General features: G+C 41.0%; 1 protein-coding gene across 3 annotated transcripts in view; it reads right to left on the bottom strand.

The window, feature by feature from the left end:
* Nucleotides 1-11,804, bottom strand: part of LOC113036758 (uncharacterized) — a 29,599-nt gene extending 17,795 nt beyond the window's left edge. For 2 of the 3 annotated variants that reach the window (XM_080288712.1, XM_080288713.1), the window contains exons 1-15: nt 11,552-11,804; nt 11,213-11,333; nt 10,992-11,084; nt 10,690-10,879; nt 10,437-10,599; nt 8,971-9,159; nt 8,725-8,899; nt 7,783-7,922; nt 6,878-7,054; nt 6,555-6,685; nt 5,629-5,786; nt 4,983-5,210; nt 4,127-4,465; nt 3,899-4,047; nt 3,475-3,733 (exon numbers count right to left, since the gene is read on the bottom strand). In XM_080288712.1, the coding sequence (XP_080144838.1) occupies nt 3,475-3,733; nt 3,899-4,047; nt 4,127-4,465; nt 4,983-5,210; nt 5,629-5,786; nt 6,555-6,685; nt 6,878-7,054; nt 7,783-7,922; nt 8,725-8,899; nt 8,971-9,159; nt 10,437-10,599; nt 10,690-10,879; nt 10,992-11,084; nt 11,213-11,333; nt 11,552-11,581 (2,542 nt within the window). In that variant the 5' untranslated portion in view covers nt 11,582-11,804. The remainder of the gene's footprint in view (nt 1-3,474; nt 3,734-3,898; nt 4,048-4,126; nt 4,466-4,982; nt 5,211-5,628; nt 5,787-6,554; nt 6,686-6,877; nt 7,055-7,782; nt 7,923-8,724; nt 8,900-8,970; nt 9,160-10,436; nt 10,600-10,689; nt 10,880-10,991; nt 11,085-11,212; nt 11,334-11,551) is intronic. The other variant, XM_026193222.2, reaches the window with a different exon arrangement.
* Between the last annotated feature and the right edge of the window lie 2,637 nt (nt 11,805-14,441).

The raw sequence follows: 14,441 nt of genomic DNA, 5'->3' as shown, positions 1-14,441 counted from the left end.
GGAAATAAATCCTGTGTTTTGCTGACTCCCTGATGGATCACATTAAGCCCCCTACAAACAAACATAGGTATTGCTTTGATTGTAACTTAAGTTATTTACTAGGGGTGCAACGATATTCGTATCGATATTGAACCATTCGATACAGTGCTTTCGGTTCGGTACGCATATGTATCGAACAATACAAAATTTGTAATTTATTTTATCAACTTTCCTTCTGACAATGCTGTCTGTGTTGAGCGCTCAGTGAATCTGCGTTTGACTACTCCGCCTAGGCTGCACTGTCGAGCGCAGATCCACTGAGCGCTCAACACAGACAGCATCGTCAGAAGGAAGAGCGCAGGGCAAGCTAGCGAGACAGAAGTTAAGCTCTCCTTGCAACATGGCAAATTGAACCTCCCCCACCCTCATTCAGATCTGGCGTTTGGAATTATTTTGGTTTTCATGTGACGTATGACCCTGAAGGTAAGCGCGTCATGGACTAAAGTAAAACAGTATGTTGGATGTGCCACACAATGCTCAATTACATGGGTGGGAACTGGTGTGTTAGCGCAGTTAGCTCGTTAACGTGTTGGCCGTCCAGCCCCATGCACGGGGCGATCCGCGGTAGCTCGTTAACGGAGATTTGCCGTGTTGTGGCGTTAAGGTCATTTCAACGAGATTTACGCTGACAGCACTAGTGGGAACACAACGAATATGACTGCACATTTACGCCGACATCATCCTAGTGCAAAGACAAGTGGAAGCAGACAAAAACAACAAGCATGCATGCTACAAACTTTACCCGAGTCATTTAGATAGCCGTTAGCACATGATTCTCCTTAAGGGGACCTGATATGTTTAATATGCTGCTGAGAATATACCCCAGAAGAAGCGTATAGTATAGCTTTTATTTTGGAAAGAGCCATTTCTCTGTAATAAACTCTCTTTTCCAAAGATGAGTGATTCCTCAATCAGATACAGGGCTCGCAATATCGCTAGCCCGACGTCCTGGGGCTAGCGATTTTTCCAGTCGGGCTACCAAAATCTATCTCTGCCCTGCCTGTCGGGCTATCGTAGGAAGGAAAAATATATGTCAATGCTTTTGCATTCTTTCGGAAATGTAGCTGGGTAATTATGTCATTGGCATCGGTGAGCCACTGTCAATATGTGACATATTGAAATCGCGTTTGAATTGGCGCTTGTTTTTTGCTTTCACTTTGCAATCGCGCAAACTGTGTATAGAGAGCGACATTACTGATTGGTGAGTGACAATAATTTGTGCACCAATTCCTCTGACATCGTCTTATCAATCGTTAGCTTACTATGCAAACATGACAAGTGAAATCTCCCGCAGCAAGCTTAAACATGTGAGAGGTTGATCGCGCAGAGAATCACTGAGCTTATGTGAGTGCGTGTGTAAAAGCAGCAGGATATATATTAGTTCTGCTGAGCCAAATAAGACAGGTCAGGGTGAAGAAGTGACAGCCAAAGAAAAGCTTACCACAAAACGGAAAAGTTATGACAAATCAGACTATAAGGCAAAGAGAAAGTGCAGCTTTATGGTTTCATGGACAAAAGAATTTCTGTGGCTGCGATATGATGAGCTATATAACCGGGGCTGCACATAAGTGGTCCGCAGGTGCGCATTCGCTGTCAAAATAAAAAACACGCACAAGGGTTAGGGTTAAATTTAAAAACTGTACTTTTGAGTTAAAATATATATTTATAATTTTAATAAATGACAAATTAAAAAGGCATGAACATTTTTTTTGTATCGAAAAAATATCGAACCGTGACACCAAAGTATCGAACCGAACCCAACCGTGAATTTTGTGTATCGTTCACCCCTACTATTTACATCAACTTTCAAAAGTAAATACAAAATAGAAATAAATCTATATTTAAAAGATATAGGCCTTTTCACATGTCTTTGTCTCCTCATCCCTACAAATATTTCAACAGCCTCTTCCCCTGCCTCAATTAAAAACTCATTAATTGCCTCCTGAATGTACAGAACTTGGTTGCCATGACTACTAAACAAAAACCAAAAGTAATGACAACATTTTATCAGTACTTACACTTTGGGTGATTTTTTTTAACCATGTTCATCAATTATAAGCATTTTGATTGTTTTATGTTTTCAGTATCTTGTGATCATTAATGGACAATAACGTGTTTCTGTAATCCGATTACTTTTTCAAGTAACGAGTAATTAGATTACTGTTACTTTCTCATAAACAGGCTGCGTAACTGCGTTACTAAACCATGATTGTTTGTGAGAGTGTCTCATGACAATGACGTACAAGCGTGCAACGTCCATGGCAACAACAAACGTGTGTAGATCACCAATGGATAATATGGAGCACGGTAGAGAGTACGACCGTGCAGCGCTTAAAGCTTGGAAGTACTGACATTACTTTGAGTTTGACTCCGTAAAAAGTGACACAAACATTAGTGTCTGATGTACACTCTGTGTGGGAATAAAACTTTTTTCTACAGAAAAAAATGGAAACTTCAAATCTGAGCAAGCACCGAGCACGCTGTAACGGGAATGTGAAATTCACAGAGAAACCCCCAGATCCCCCCACTGACATGACCGCTGCAGCACCACACCACACTCCTGCTAAACAGGTGAAACTAGATGTAAGAGTGACAGGATTTTGTGCTGTGGAATCTTTGGTTTTATTTATTTTTTGCTGTCTTTTACTTGCATCTATTTGAAAGAGTGAGTATAAACACAAAACATTATTTATATGCTCAAATATGCAGAAAATAGGTTTAAATGTTAAACAAATTTCTTCAGGTGAAAAACTGTTGCGTATAATTTAATTTTTGCTTGATGCATTGTGCATAAAGTTAAAAATTAAAACTAAGTAATCTAAGTAACTAAGTAATAAGTAATTAATTACTTTTGGAAATAAGTAATCAGTAAAGTAACAGGATTGCTTTCTTGGAGAAGTAATCAGTAATTAGTAACTATTAGTTCTTGCATTCTTGTGTAGGTTGTAGAAATAAAAGTAAAACTGTATGCTTATGCAACCTTCGGTTGTTCTTGGCCTCTGCACAGAACTGTGTATTTCAGCGTTCTTACCATTTATATTTGCTCCAATATCAAGTCTGAATCTCTCTTCTCTGAGAAATGACTTCATTAAATTTTCTGAAGTTAGTAATAAGTGCATTTCAATATGCTGAGTAAGAGACCAACACCTCGTAATTTTTCCTTTCAGCAACCAGACTGTTTGTGGAAGATGGTGAGCAAAGATTAAGATGAAAAGCTAAAAGGAGATTGAAATGCTAACTTTTTTTTCCATGTGGAGAAATGTATTTTTAGTAAACTTAGAGAAGCTAAAAGTTTAGAGAGCACCTAAAGGTGAAAGATAAGAGCTTCTCAAGAGAGAAAGAAGCAACAACAAAAAAAAGGAGAGAAGAAAAAATGTTTTTTTTTTAAAAACTGTTTTGTACTGCCCAAAACAAACTATTCAAGTATTTCCTCACCCAGAGTCCCTCCATCCTGCTGCAGACCCATGGACCACTCCTGCAGGATCTCCAACCTGGTCTGCAGCTGTAGTTGACAGTGCAAACTCCTCCCCCAGGCCTGCTGGAGCTCTTTGGCTGCAGTGAGAAGATGATCTTGTTGACTACTCCCTCTGTCACTGCCAGGTTGGGACTGCACATGTTGCAAACTTTGATCTGAACCCCACTCTTCAGTTAGTGGCTTCAGCACATTCAGTACTTTGAACAATGCTGCCAGAACCTGTGAGACACAAATCTTACTCTGACTCCAAAAATGTTTTTATTTTTGAATCAAACATCTGCTATTATCTGTTTCATTTGTTTTGTTACATAGAAACAGTTACTTTTTATCATATCGATACTTATTATGTGAATGCAACCAAAAGCAATCAGTCTAATTAAGCACCTTGCTTTCTAATAAAGTTTGATATCCTCCTGCATGGGGCACTAGTTGTCCAGCCTGTATGGTTGCCCCTCCAACTCTCACCATCTGCCCACTCAGTGGTTCAACAAAGGGCTCACCCAGCAGGACTCCACCTACTGGCAGCACATCTCCTACAGAGGCACACAGAACAAGTTTGTCTGACTGAAGTTATGTACTCTAGAGTGTAACGGGAACTCCAGCAGCTCTAACCTGTGATTGGATCCAAGTTCACCCCGACGGTGAGCACAATGTTCCCTGTCCTGGAGTCCAGCATAGGATAACCAATCTGTATAGGCTGTGGTAAGCGGGTGAGAGGGCAGACATGGATTCTTCCCAGAGTGTAGACTAACCCAGTTTGGGGGTGAATGGTTACTGCCAGAATAGGTACTGGGACCCCTTTGTCAGGGTCTGCCATGGGAATCCCCAGCTGCAGTCTCTGGCCTGGTCGGAGGCCTCTGAGGTGAGTGCTGGGGAGAGGCTGGTCTGAGTGGCAGGAGGTCGGGTAAGGAATGAAAGGAAGGAGAGGACTATCCCACTTCCTGTTATCATCTGGAATCATTTAAAAACAGCACATAATTGCTTTTTAATGCAGAGGTCTCAGACATGTTTCATGAACCATATGAGCCCTTCTTCAGAAATCTTTAATGCGTGTCATAAGTTATTTTCCATGAGCTATTTTAGCATAAAATGGTTATATTCATTTTGATTCAGTTCATTGCTGCTTGAAATGACCAGGATCCCAGTGTATTAGGCTTTCTATTTGTAGAAACAGCATGTTTTGGTCAGGTTGTAACATGTTTAACACAAATGATCTGTTCTTCTTTAGTAATTGTATTCTAATAGCACGGTTTTAAAAATGACTCTTGGTGAGTTTAGATTTATTCATCTCTAAAATACAAAAGATTGCCATTGGTGTTTTGTGTTTTCTGAGCATAAACACAAGATTGATTGATTGGGCTCTTTATTTTTTTTAAAAAAAAGTCTGAACTAAGTTCACATGAAATCTTTTTTCTTTGACTGTTTTATTTAGCATTGCCCTCCTCAGTAACCCACAGCCAATTCATACCTGTACAATGGTCAGCTGTGCAAACTAATGTAGAGCTGGCAGGATCATAGGCCACGTTTCCAGCAATGGGCAGAACTCTACCGGTGTGTGGATGAACAAAGAAATTAGGCGGCACTGCCATCGTGTGGCCGCTGCTCAGCAGCACATGGCTGTGAGCATTTGGCCTTATGAGGCCTGTGACTGAATCACAATAAACAGCCCCAGAGACACGGACGGACCCATCAGGATCTGGAGTTAAGCAGAAGAGGAGATTATTGTGATCAATCATCTAAATAAAATTTTCATTTAAACCCATTCACACTGTTTGTAAATTTAAATCCACAGCCTTATGTGGCTACACAGTTATGTTTGATTTACAACAAAAACATACAGTGTATTTATTGGATACATCATCTAACATTTAGCAAATTAATAATGGCCTGTATTTGTATAGCGCGCTACTTAATCCCTAAGGACCCCAAAGCACTTTACACTACATTCAGTCATCCACCCATTCACACACACATTCACACAATAATGTATTCTAACCCAGCTTTTCTCAGCCATAGTCTGTCTGCATGTTGCAGTTCACCTAATAAGCAGCAGATGGTGTAGTTTCTTTAAGAAACATAGGCGCAGATAAACAAATGAAAGAGTTTTGACTCACCAAAGATGTCATCTTTGGTAAGGACAGTTCCAGTATCAGGGCACAACAGTTTGGCTCCTATACCTTCGCCCAACAAGCCCCAAGACCCCTGACGGTGGCACTCTGCCGACAGTAGATCTCCCATCTCATCGACCAGTGATGTTAACCTCTGGATCAAACTGAAGATGGGAGACAGCAAAATGAATATTCAAGGGAATTTAAACCCTTAAACTCTAAGGTTCCCCATTACTACAGTCATGTGGAAAAAGAACGTTTTCACAGGACTCTATGCATGTGGAAAACGACATACATCCCACAATTCAAAAGTTTGTAGAATCACTTTTTAACCTGAATAAATTGATTATTAATAATTGAGTATTCATTGATGGACAGCTCTTTTAAGGTCCCACCCTTGTATTTCACTAAGGACTTTGATTTGCTAACTGCACCGCCTTCTTTTCTTTTTCATCCAATTTCTTGTACCTTTGCTGCTGCACTGAAAATCATTGTCCTGTTATGTTACCCAATTTCAGCCATCTATGTTACCATCTAGAGTCTACTCAAAGACTGCAAGTTGCCTAGATCCTGTTGGTGCAAAACAAGCCCAATTATCACCCCTCCACCCATGTCCTTGACAGTTAGTATCAGATGATTGTGCTGATATGCTGTGTTTGGTTTCCACCAAACATGGTGATGAGCATTATGTCCAAACATCACTACTTTGGACTCATCAGTCCAAAGGACAGTCAGTCAGTTCTATAAATTTTAATTGTGCTGTCATAAACTTTGAGGTCTGTAGCGTCTGATATGTGGCTCCTGGGTTTTTTGGTCAGACCCTGGGGTGAATTTGTTGGGACCTCCACTGTTGAGGTACTGAGTAAACACACACCTGGCTCTTTCTTTTTCACATGGCTGTACTTGAATAACTGAACAAATGAAAGCTTTACATTTGTTGGAACAGTTCAGTGGAAGTCTGGTTGTTACTATAAAGCTTAGACAGTAGTCTGGTGCACTCTCTGAGCCGAGATGTGAACACACTGTGGATCCTCCACTGGGCCTGCTGCTCTCGCCTCAGAACCTGAAGAAAACCAGTCATACTTGATCATGTATACCTTGCTAATGCAATAATTTTACATCTGAAAGTATATACTTGTTGAGCGATGCTATCTAAATATACTTTACTCAAACTGATGCTACACTTGCTATTAAAACTTTTGTTAAAAATTTGAATATAATTTGACATGTATATGCAGCTTAATAAAATGTAAACCTTCAGCTGACTGTCAAGTAGTGTCCTCAGCTGTGAGGCCAAAGATTTTCGTCGCACCACCTCTCGTTCAATCTCCCTCCTGAACATCGCATAACCTTCCCCCGGCTTTTCCTCAGCGATCATATGCGGATGGAGTATTTGCAGTTTCCCAAGCACTCCTTGGTATAGCTCTTTTACCTAGATGAACACATATTTTGGAGACAAAAAGAAAACATTAAGTGTTTGTCATAAGCAGATAATCTATTGACAGCCCAAAGCAACAACCACACATTTAAATAGCACTAGTGAGAAATGCAAGCTGCAAGAAGTGCATCAGTGCAAAATGTTCCATCTCCACTTACATCTTTAACACCTGAGCTGTCCTGAGGGCTGTAACCAAAATCTGTTTGCTTTTTTAATAACTTAACTTTTCCAAACATTCCCAAATTGCTCTTTCTCAAATTACACAAAAATAAGATTCTCTCTTCCAAATGTTCACTACAGCAAATATTCTGTTTTGGCAAGAGATGGTTCCCAAAGCGTGCTGGATGTAGAATGGCACATGTATGCTGTGAATTCTCCACAAAATGTCCTGTTCAATGGGGCATTACTGAAAGTTTGTACTCGGGAGCTGTTAGGTTTTCCAATCAGACTGAATCAGACATTTGTATTCTTCCCTGCAAAGAAGCTTCATTTTAAAAAAGAAAAAAAAAGACACCTGAGGGCTAAATTATTTATTGCCTATTCATAAACCAATAATATAGGCATATTCAATATGCAGCTTTTATTTTAAGAGTGCAAAAGAGAATACTCTTTTGTCTGGTGTGTTTCTTGAGAGAATAAGCATGAGTGTGTGAGTGAGACAAGAGAGTAAGCGTTTATCATTTGACATGCTTTGTGATTGATTTAAACTAACAGCAGCAGACCTCAGTGGTGAGCTGTCCCAGTCGTGTAGTGACAGACAGGCTCTGCTTGAGCAGGAGGCTGTAAAAGGTGTTGCTGTTGAATGCCTCCAGATCCACCTGGTGTTCATAATCCCAGAACTCCTCCGAGGCGTCTGTGGAGGCTGTAAAAAAAAACACCGTCACAAAGAAAAGGATTACAACAATATAAAAAACTCATCCAACTTATTTCAAGGTGAACTTTGATAGGTTATAGCATTATATGATCTTTTGAAACACGTAAGCATGTTTTGCAACATCCTCTCTACTGTTCATTTACAGACACACAGAAGCCTTGCTAAACATTTCACATTTTACAAGCATGTAGCAGGTACTTATTTCTCCCTTTTAACAGGTATTTTAATATGAAAATGTAACATTTTGTGGCATAAGAATTCATTTTAAATGAAGTAATAAGGTCTTGAGGGAACTCCATAAGTTCCCTAAAGATCACTGATGTCCATGGACAAGCTGTTCCTGGCAGTTCCTAAAGCTTTTTCAGTTATTGTGGAATGATCTGTCTGCCCATGTTACATTGCTACCCCTTGATTTGGGGGGTATTTTGGTGCTTTTTAAAGCACTTTGTCAAAACTGTGTTTTTTATAAGGGCTCTATAAATAGATTGGATTGGATGTGGGCTGTTTTGATTTTACTATCAAAGAGAAATCAGGCATGTAAAGAGGGGTTTTTCCAGCAGTGTTTGGTTGGAAATTTCACCTTAGGGTCATTGCCGGTGCTACATGAGATGTTACAAGGGTTCTCAATGTGTCAGTGTGTCGTTTCATGTTCATTCAAGTGCCATATGTGTACACTCTGCAGGTGCATTAGTTGAAGTGGAGAAAACCATGTTATTTATGTAATGTATTGGGCTTTAGGGTTTCGACGAATGAGTAAAGTGTCAAAGTGTTTACGTCTACAATGTTCCACCTGGCTGAATGGAGCCTTGAGTTGTTCTCGATTGTTGGTTTCGATGAGTCTTTCTCTGTGAGATCACCCTTGAACCTTTTGACGAGTAGTCATCCATTTGGTAGGCCAGCTGCAGCGAGCGGTACCGTGCTTTGATTGGCTCCTTCTCTGGCCATCCATATTCACGAAACAGGATCTACATAGTACAGACTCATCAATTAGAGTGATACTTTTATATTTCACATATACTTGTGTATGTAGACTAACCAGCATTGTCACACATAAACAGAGGATGACCACAGCTCCAAACATTATTCCTACGGTCACCAGCCAGTCTGGCCGGAGTAACAGGTTGCGTCTCCTACTGATTCCCAACCTGGTCACGTGACGTGGGATGGTAGGGAAGAAAAAGCCAGGCTCATAGCACTGGCCACCCGCAGGCATCACTCGTACATACTGAATAATGAGAAATAAGTAGTTAGAGTATCGTGGCATAGCAGAAAGAGAGAGAGAACTTACTATTTACTTGTTGCTACATCAAGGAAGTTATCGTGTTTGGCTTCACTGATTGGGATTTGTTTTTAAACTACCTACATTACATTGTATAAGAGAGGTAAAGACGAGAGTGCAAGTAGGGTGGATTTATGACAGAAGGACAGCAGAGAGTTTACAAGATAGTAGTGAGAGCTGCTATGATGCACATTTTGGAGACAGCGGCACTGGCAAAGAAGCAGGAGGCCAAGCTGGAGGTGGTGAAGCTGCTCAGATTTTTGTTGGGAGTGACTAGAAGGGACAGGATTGTAAATGAGTACATCACAGAGAAAGCTTAAGTTCAGCATCTTAGAGACAAGATGGAGATGGACATGGGCATGCAGAGGGTTGATGTGACGGAAGAGGATGTAAGGGATAGAGAAAGTGGAGCAGCCAAAAGAAGAAGAAGACTTAAATTTCCTTGTTTGATGGAACAAACGTGGATTACCTAATAGCTATTTACTAACAAGGTGTAGCTGCTTATAACACTAGCTTCATGGGGTATGCTTAAAGAATACAGCTGCGGTCAGAAGCTAACATCCACTCATCATGTGCATAAATGTCGTGGCAATTTGGGCTTTTAATGATTTCTTTGAACTGTTCCTTTCCAGGGTGAAATGACTGTACAGCATACATGTTTAATGACTTTAAAAACAAAGAATCTAGTGCACAAGCTTGAATTTCTTTTGGATTATCTCTAATCCACACAGCGTCAAAAGCAACATAAGACTTCAAATATGTACATATACCCACACTACTATTTGGTTCATTGCACCTGAAGCTTTTGGTAGCCAACAGCAATCATATGGCATTTTTCCCTCTGGATATTTGACCTCTCTTCTTGGCAGAATAGTTAATTTAGACTGGTTGGTTTCCTGTCAGGAACAAGCTTTTAATATATTCTACAAATGTTCAATAGAGTGGAGGTTGGGGCTTTGGGAAGGTCATTGCAGAAGCTTAATGTTAGCTTGCCTTATCCATATCAAACCCAGTTCTGATGTGTGTTTGGGGTCATCAGTGGAGCACTCGACTCTGTCCAAGTTTCAACCATCTAGTTGCTGATCTGAGGTTGAAGACCTTGGAGGTAGTCCCACTCTTCACAATCAGTTCAAAGAAATCATTAAAAATCCCCAAAATAACCATGACTATGATGAGTCCTTAAACATCTGAGCTTAACTGTGTATTTTTGTAAAGTTTGTTACCAAATGTTTGTGCTGATGGCTGCTCGGTGTAAAGACATATACTCCCGGCTGGCTAAAGACCACAGCAAAGCAGCTAGGAGGAGTCCATGACAATGTCAGCTCTTCTTTTAACTGTCTGAATGCGCCCCAGTCAAAGTCAGTGTTTGTGTTGTACAAGTTGTCACTGAAAGACATAAATAAGCGAGTTGGGAGAAAATGTACAAACAGAGAAATGGCAGGAGAAAATGGGCATGGAAACAAGTATCCGGCTTACATGTCATACTGGGGATAGTGACGTGGGCTGACAGTGAAGAGTATTACATCACCCAAATGGAGACATGCTGTCGGGTTCAAAACGCCACTTATGCTTGGCCTTCTTCCTTTTCCATTAATATCAGCCTTATCTCCTCTCTCCATTTCTGTGTCTCCATGACTGATGTTTCTAATACTGACATAATGTTTCCCTGAAAATCCACAATGCAGTGCCCTCATTATTGCAGCAATTACTTGGGTAAAATTGCTCATGCATTCATTTGTGTATTCATGATGTGAAAAGATTGTTTTATTATGGCACACCAGCTGAGCTCTGAGAATCCTGTTGAGCGGTGTCAGGAAACAGTCGCTCAAGTTCCTTTGGGAGGCCGCTGAGGAGGCCAAGGAAGCCTGCATCTGCAATCAGACAGGAAGAAGACAGATAGATAGGGGGAGGGTTCTCAAAAAGAGAGAGAAAGAGAGGGAGAGCTGCAAAGCGATAAAGTGCAGGACATAAAAGGCATTGTGTGCGGCTGCGTCTCCACCTGTTGTTTGAACAATGTAGACAGGACGTGATGACTGGATCTGGCTGCTGCACTGCAGGTTCCCTTGGGAGTCCCACTGTTTAAAAATTGTCTCTAGCACACTGCCAGAGACGCTCGACACCTGAACACACACAATAAGTGTGTTTGCCATTAATAGGTCACTGCAGCACTGTCTGCAGCTTTCTCTTTTGGAGAAATAAAGAGGTTTTCGCATAGATGCGTGCATATTATACCTAAAAACTGTCCATCATATGATAGTTTCAGTGCAAATGTTACATTATATAGTTATCGCACAGTTTTTGTGCTTCAGTGCATGAACCTGCAATTTCCTTTCTTCACCTGATTGTCATAGCTCCACACCAGTCCCATTTCCCCATTGGTCTCACACTGGAGCTTCAGTTCAGCAGCTGCCCTGCTCCTGCAAAGGCCTCCACATGCAGCTCTTCCAGGAGGCTCTCTACAAATACACAGGCCCAGCTCCCCATCAAAACCCCGGTAGTCCTCTGCAGTATGGCACACCTGCAGGAAAAAGGCAGAGCAAGAATCAGCTCACAGTTTTTAGTGGTCTCCTTTCTAAACAGAAAGAACAGTGAAAGCATTGCTAATGAAGTTAGAGTTTCATGCAGTAGTTAATGGTTAAATGCTAAGTGGACTTAATATGAGTCTGTGCTAGGTAAACTATTGTCAGGTTCATGTAAGAGAGGGCAAAGACATCTGGTTTGTACTCATTAGCCTTGCTTAATATGTTTAGTCAGTGTGTTCTGTAAACAGGCTGCAGTTTAAAACTGAACTTGTGTCACATATCTTGAGCACAAGTTTCCTGTCTAATGTCATTTTGTGGCGGAACCTTTGCCCTACTTTGACTGTATACATCTGATTATGACATGATTGCACAATGCATAACCTGCTGACTACAGTGAAATGACCACTGGTGTCTGTCCCGGCAGTCTCCATACTGTGTGCGAGTTTTTCCGTCTCTGCAGACATCGTACTGTTGTTGTACACATTTGTCTCCATTTCCGGTGGTTTGATAGCCGATGGTGCAGTGGCAACGTCCATCACTGGCCTGTGGAAAACTCAGGGGGATAGCAGTTCATGCTGTGGTCAGTTTGTTACCTAATATTCCAAAGTGCTCATTCATTCATTCCTTCATTCATTGACACACACAGACACACTGCACTTTGAACCTTACTACATATCAGAGTATTATTATTGCTCAGTCTGAACATTGATTTTCCTGTCCTTCCTTTTTTATACAACTGTATACACAAACACCGATATGACAGCGAGACAAATCTCATTTCTGTTAGTCTGAGCTGATGAAAGAATATCTCAACACCTGCGCGCACTGCAGTAGGCTAGGAAATTTGACCCTGAAGTGAGGAAACTTGATCAGAAGCTATTGAGCTTGAAGCTACAGATTGTTCTGTCGAATGCTTCAGAGGGAAAGTGAGGAAGATACTCTGCCGACTATAAAAGTGTTCACACTGGAACACGGCTTTCCTAACACAAAAAAATACAGGCTTGAGAAATTTGAGCTCTTCCTTGGGTTTCATTTATAATGGATGAACTCAAAAGACAATAAAGGAAGTGTGTGACAAGCGCTGTCGAAAGCTGTGATGTGTCAGATGAAGTCAAATGAAAACAATGGGGAGAACACATAGATACACTTAACCCACAATCTACACAAATATCCAGGTGGATCCTTCAATCATGTGAAAAACACTTCAACAAAACAAGCCAGTGAACAACACCTGAAAACTCTGTCCTTCTTCTGGACAGATGCAAGTGTCCTGGCCAGGCACAGGCTGCTGAGCCACTGGACCACAGGAAAGTGGGGAATACAAGCCGGGTCTAGGGCAGTAGTGATGGGCAGGACACTTCAAGCAGCTGTCCATGGACACAGCTCCAGCATGTGGACCATATGTTCCTTTAGGACAGGGGACTGGAGCAGGGCTCCCCAGTGGGCAGTAGAAACCTAATAGAAACAATAACATCGTGTCACACACACACACACACACACACACACACTATAAAACAAATCTTTTGCCATCCATTTTTCTTTATTCTCTTTATTTTTGCGTTGTTGCAATGTTTTCCAGAATAATGCCACTTTATTATGCACTCAAAACAGCCTACCTGGCTGACAGCGTGGTCTCTCCTGGTTATGTCCACTGAAGTTGTTTCCACGAGTCACAGTTAGCAGCACAGAAGCAAACAGCCACCGCAGAGAAGCTAACCCCATGCATTTGCAAGTTTGCTGCATTGTTAATATGTCCACCATTGAAGTAAAAACCAGATGAACATTAATCCCAACTCTATTCCAGACTGTGGAAGGAAAAAATGAATAATTTAATTCATGATCCTTGTTTTCATCATAGACTGGAAAGTACTTCTAGAGATGCTGCAAACCCACAGAGATGCAAGGTAAGTAGTGTGCTAGTTAATCTGCATAACTTTCAATGGCTTGCTGAAAAATTTATAAGGCCAGTAAGGTAAGGTGACAGTAAGAGTGGAGTGACTGGTCACTGGTGGAAAGCAGCAAAGAAAAACAGACTGATGCTGCCTGATCACATTACTGCTTTTGTTCTTCTCAATGCTACCATGATACTGATTAATGATTTGGCTCCTGAGGTACAACAACGCAGCTTTGCTTTAGAGGAGTCTACTGAGAATGAGGTGCGTCTCATCTAAGAGAGGATATCAATAAGATTTTTGTATAGAAATGCCACTGCAGATTCTGCTTACAGGTCAAATTCTTTATTGATTTCCTTATTGATTCCTGAAAAAATGTAAGTCTACATGGGTTTTCAGGGTCAATGCAGCTTCATTATCTCTGAGTTAAAAACAGCATGGAAACACAGAAGAATAAAGGCTTCCCAGAAACTGGGTTGTACAAAAGCTCCACTGCTCGGAGTTTCACGTCATTGTTTTGTGACGTGAGACTGTCAGAAAAACACACCAGCACTGATAAAAGGAACAGAGAATCCAGAATCCTGTTATTTCCAGAATCTTTTTAGCTTGTAACCAGTTCTCAAATACCATTCCCATTCACAGAGGCAACTTTTAAATTCACATAGTATGACAAGTATGGTATGGATAACTGATCAGATCAAGAGTCTGTCATTGTGCAAGCTTTAGCTTCACCTGCCGATGAACCAGTCTCACAAACCTGTCGAATGCTGCGTTGTCCGTGTGTGTTTACTTTCTGATAGCTGCTGCAAATTAG

The sequence above is a fragment of the Astatotilapia calliptera genome, chromosome 14 (assembly GCF_964374335.1).
Source record: "Astatotilapia calliptera chromosome 14, fAstCal68.1, whole genome shotgun sequence".
Taxonomy (NCBI): domain Eukaryota; kingdom Metazoa; phylum Chordata; class Actinopteri; order Cichliformes; family Cichlidae; genus Astatotilapia; species Astatotilapia calliptera.
Note: the sequence above shows the minus strand (reverse complement) of the source record. Positions and strands in the feature narration are given on the sequence as shown.